A 5,296-nucleotide genomic window follows, 5' to 3' on the forward strand; every position below is an offset into this window, starting at 1 on the left:
ATCCTTGCTTTCAACATCTTATCCACCTCTCTAAAGATAGCCTCCGCAACTTTGGGGTTGAAACCCCTTAGCTTCTATCTAAAAGGACTCACTCCAGGCTTTAAAGGAATATGATGTTGAAAATGTCCATCTCTAAATTTTTTCAGATCATCATAACACCAGGCAAACAAATCTCGAAACTCCATTAAGAGACTTATCAATCCCTATTTTTCTTCAAACATACAACATTTTCCTAAGTTAACATACTTAGGATCTTCCTCTGTTCCAATGTTGATTCTTTCATATCCTCCTATATCCTATGCTATAGGAATCTACTCATCCTTCCTTTGTCTTAAGGCGTCATGATGATCAAAAAGACGCTCTAAAGAAACCAAACCTTTAGGAATTCTATTTCCCTTTAACTGTAGTATCCCTTCATTTGCCTCTTGTTTTAAATCCGGAGAAAACTCTCTACACTCTGAGGTTGAACCTTCAAAGAAAGTAGCTATAAACATCTCTACACATTGCAAGAAATTCTTGATATGTTGATCATTTTCAAACACCTGCCAAAATATTGCGTTATCAGGCACACTTGGTTGATAAATCAGTTCCACTCGATAAGTATCATTTGTAAATTCTGGGTGTGAACTCAGAAGAGAAGCCGAAACTGCTAGAGAATCAGCTTTAGCATTTTTCTCTCTAGGAACAGCTTCAATAAAGAATGCATCAAACCCTTCAATCTCATCCCATACCCTATTCCTGTAATGTCTCAATCTCTCATTCATAATGCTAAATAACCCCTTGACTTGCTTCACAATCAACTCTACATCCCCTTTAACTCGTAGCAGCTTAATTCCCAATTTCTTTGCTTCAGACAGCCCTAACAACAAAGCCTCATACTCAGTTGTATTATTTGTATTCATAAATTATAACTTAAAGGAAAATGGGATAAGCCTTCCAGAAGGAGGAATTAAAACAACCCCTACCCTTGAACCAGATGCTGAACAACTGCCATCAAACTCCATATTCCAAATTTCATTGGCTCTTTGTGATTGGTGAGCTGAAGCTATAACCTCGTTGTCAGACAAAATCATATAGTTACCAAAGTCACATTCTTGATACAAAATTTGTGCTTTAGGATCATCTGTTGGGAAAATAGTAAACTTAGACTTTGGTTCTAGTTGCAAAATAACTTGTCTTTTCCCAATAGGAATGGTGGCTTGAGACCAATCCATCTTAATTTCACCACCTAGGTCTTTACAAAAGGTCCGACTAAGTAACATGCCATAACTTGCCGGGATATTAGCTACTAAAATAGTCAACCTAACACGTTTATCAGGATGTATAGCAAGAGTCACTTGTGCATCTTTAATTTGTCCTACAAGAGGAATTTGTTTGGAATCCATGGAATAACATCTTCCAAAGGTTCTTGTTAAAGATAACCCTAAGGCCTTAGCTACAGCAGATGGCATAATATTGTTTGAGGCACCAGAATCAATAATACAATTATTCAATCTATGTCCATTTATGAACAGAGATACATAAAAAGGGTCAGGTTTAGGTTCAAAAATAGGAATCATTTCATCAGTTTGATTACCAATAATATCAAGTGAAATTTCAGGACTGACTAGATGTGTTGACTCTTGGTATTGTGGTATCAAGGCAAGGTTAACTGACTGCTGAGTTGTCCCAATTTGTGCAGAAGAATTGTTTCCTTTGAAAAATTTAACAAGCCTATCAAGTTCTTTAGGATTCAATTTCAAATATTCCGCTGGTGAAATTTGGATTCTAGAAGATTTACAAAATTCTATTATATCAAATGGACTGACCATATCTATAGGCTTTAATAATGGGATTTCTTGTACTTGTAAATCATTATTGTGAGAATGAGAGAAGATTTATTTACCTTTGAAACTTCTAGATAAGGTTGAAGAAGCCCCTTGAGACTTGATATTGTGTTGGTTTTTGGTTAATACTTCATATGAAGCATCTTCTAAGGTAACCAAAATGTCACCTCCTCTTTTTGAATCTGACTCATACTCTAGGAAGTGTATTTCAGAGTCGCCAGACTGCCCTAAAGATTCTTCTTCGCTTACTTCCCTCATCATCTCCTTTGAACCCATCAATTATGTATAGTGTACCATTTCAGGACAAGAGTTTCCATCATGAACATTAGTAAGATGAAAGACACACATATTATCTTTTGATGGAGGTTCCTCAATGGCCAACCTTTGTTGCACAGGAGGTAATTATGGTACTCTTACTCCAGTTCCAGTTGATTGATTTGGAAATCTTCTAGGAACATCTTGATAAGGTTGAGGATACATCACATTAGACTTAGGCAATTGTCTCTTAAGTGTTATGACATCATTCATTAACCTTTGAATCATAGGATCTGATGAAGTAGTTGATGTTGAGGCTTGTGCAGTGGAGGTTTGAACTTCTCTTTTCCATTTCCCAGCTGTAATTAAATCATCCTCCAATTCAATTGCTAGGGTCTTAGCAGCTTCTAGGTTTTGTACTCTCTACCTATGGATCAAGAAACTTATCTCTGAGGGCATTGAGTTGATAAAGAAACACTTCAAATAATCACTAGAAGGTCTTTGATTAACGGGAATTTTATGAAGTATCTTGTTAAATCTAGCCACAAAATCTCTCATAGTTTCAGGAATCTCTTTTTTAAGTTGTGCTAATTGAGCCAAAAGAAAATGCTCATCCTCAGCTAACTTGAAACTAGCTTCAAATTTTGTCTTAATATCTTGCTAGTTCGTAATATCACCATTCGGTAAATGGTAGAACCAATCTGCAGCTGCATTAGTTAATGTTTGAACAAAAAGTCTGACTGCTACATCCTCACATTGAATTACTAAAACACCACATGCCGCATGAAAAGCATTCAAATTCTCAATAGTTGTGACTTTTCCATCTCCACTAAACTTAGGCAAGTGATCTCGTGAGCTTTTTGGTTGAGGGTTTAAACTAGCCCCTAAAGCAAGTGGTCCTACAGTTGGTCCCCAAGGATTATTCACAACCATTGGTAGGATAATGTTCAAAGGCATAGGGTTGAAAACTATAGGAAGGGAAACACCATGCAATGTCAGGGCATGACAAGTAGATGATGCGGGTATATGAGAAAAAGCACTAGGAGGTCTACTCCTCAATCTTCTTTGTGACATAAAGGAAGTAGAAAAACTCAAATTTTGAAACTCCTAAAAAACTGAATCAATAACCCCTCCATGCCTCTGGGACCTCGTATACCTTCTAGACTCCAGTCTGTATACAAAATATATATCTAATGTTTTACCAGAATGAATTCTAAATCTAATCACAAGATAGCCCTATACATGTTATGATTTAATTACTGATCTCTTATTCGACTCCCCAACAAAGTTGCCAAAAATTTGTTGGTTAACAGATTTGTCTTTTATACATTGTATTCTTGAATCTCTGTATGCCCATTAATTAAAAAACAAAAGCAACTAAAAGTTGGATAATTCTAGGAATAATTATCCTCTGCATACGGGTACAGCTCCCCAACAAAAATGATTTTCAATCAGCTCTAATTATAGTAATTTAATTTGCATACTTTTTACCTGAAAGTACTTAAAGGCAAATTTATATTCACTTGTCAGCACACAATGAATATATTCTCAGTTAATAACACCAATTTTATCATGAAGTTCACAGACTTCAAGAATTTGTTTTTCAGGGGAAAAGCATTCTACATGCATTCACATATAATGAGAAGAAAAGTAACAAACTCCAGATTCAAACTAAATCCACACAGAGATTATCACCCAAATCTATTAAACTCACATATTTAATATTACAGAACTTGCAACAATTTTATTTATAAAAATTGTTCTCTTTCTCAAAACATCATGAAAAAAATTGATCTTTATCTATTGCATTCCTTTTTCCCGCCAAAAATCTTTCGGAACCAAACAAAGTCTTTTTCATCCCTTATATAGCCACAACAAGGCTTACAATAAAAGTGGGAAACACAGAAAAACTAACTTTCTACCCCGTGAAGTTCAACAAAACTTACAAATGAAACTGTCTTTTTTCACTACCAGAAAATAGAGCCTATTGTCTAGAAAACATGAAAACCATTTTTAGAAACAGATTCTTTCTTCCAATCAGTATACGCCGTAATGAAGTGCTGGATAACAGGCTTATGTGGAAGCCCCACGTGGGCTATACGTTGTTTCCACACTTGCTTTTCCTTGTGAACCTGCGCAACTTTATCGGAGTGGCTATCTAGATGTCCAATGCATAGGAAGAGAAGTGACTCAATTTTAGCGATAGTAGTTAGGTCATCTGAGACCAAGCCTTTAGCCTCCTTCACATAGTTAATCTTTTTCTCAAAAGATTATGTTATTACTTCGACGGTCTCTAGTGTCCCGTCGCTTTTTAGGCACTTAATTCCAATGCATAAGAGCTCATTTTGCATGGAAGTGGTTAACTCTGCAAGTTGGCCTACCAATTTTGTGAATTCTTCATATGCCTATTTTATCAATGAATTCCTCCATTAAATATTCTTTTGGCAGACATACAAGATGCTATCATCCAGTCCTGGCACTGGCTTCTCAATCAGGAATTTGATAACTTCGTAAGTCTGTACTTCTCACATCTGTGTAGTCCTTGTTGCCCATTCCACCTCTTCATTTTTCCAATTACTTATTTCAGTCTCCAATTCCTTCATTACTTGTATTGCCCCATCATGAACTTTACTCTGGTTCCCAAAATACTCAGCTCCAGATTTCCGCATCTGCTCCAACCACTCTATCACGGTCTCAGTTATTAGTCTACATTTTTTTATTTGTTCCAAGGTTTTCTGATTGACCGGGGACTTTGGATCAAATGATGTAGGAAATTGTGACAAGGGTTGAGGATTCAGACTATTTACTGCCTCAATGTACTCTACCGTTCTGCGCAACATCTCCTTCATTCAATGTTTGTCCCTTTCATCTTTCCGAGTCCTTGTGATAATCTTCTTAGTTGAAGCTTCGAGATGAAGAACGTATGTGGCACGAGTAGCAGTCCCTATGTTTACTTTTTCAATAGTAAAATCTTGAACTATAGGATTTTCAATCTTAGCATCTGTCAATGGATGTGCAATCTCTGCCACCCAATCTCCACTATCAACATCAAAATCAATTTTTGACATAGTCTTTGATTTCTTGGCTTTGGGAGTCTTTCACAGGCACTTACTCACCATATCTTCTATCGGAATGGATGCGGGGACTATCTTTCTCTTCTTGCTACCAAGCATATTATCCAACCAGACTAGGCTTGTGGAAACTGAAGTCTTTAC

General features: G+C 36.4%; 1 protein-coding gene across 1 annotated transcript; it reads right to left on the minus strand.

The window, feature by feature from the left end:
* Positions 1-311: 311 nt before the first annotated feature.
* On the minus strand, positions 312-902 carry LOC131860210 (uncharacterized). Its single transcript, XM_059214592.1, has one exon. It carries the CDS (start codon positions 900-902, stop codon positions 312-314), a length of 591 nt encoding a protein of 196 aa, XP_059070575.1.
* Positions 903-5,296: the final 4,394 nt, after the last annotated feature.

The sequence above is a fragment of the Cryptomeria japonica genome, chromosome 11 (genome assembly GCF_030272615.1).
Source record: "Cryptomeria japonica chromosome 11, Sugi_1.0, whole genome shotgun sequence".
NCBI lineage: Eukaryota > Viridiplantae > Streptophyta > Pinopsida > Cupressales > Cupressaceae > Cryptomeria > Cryptomeria japonica.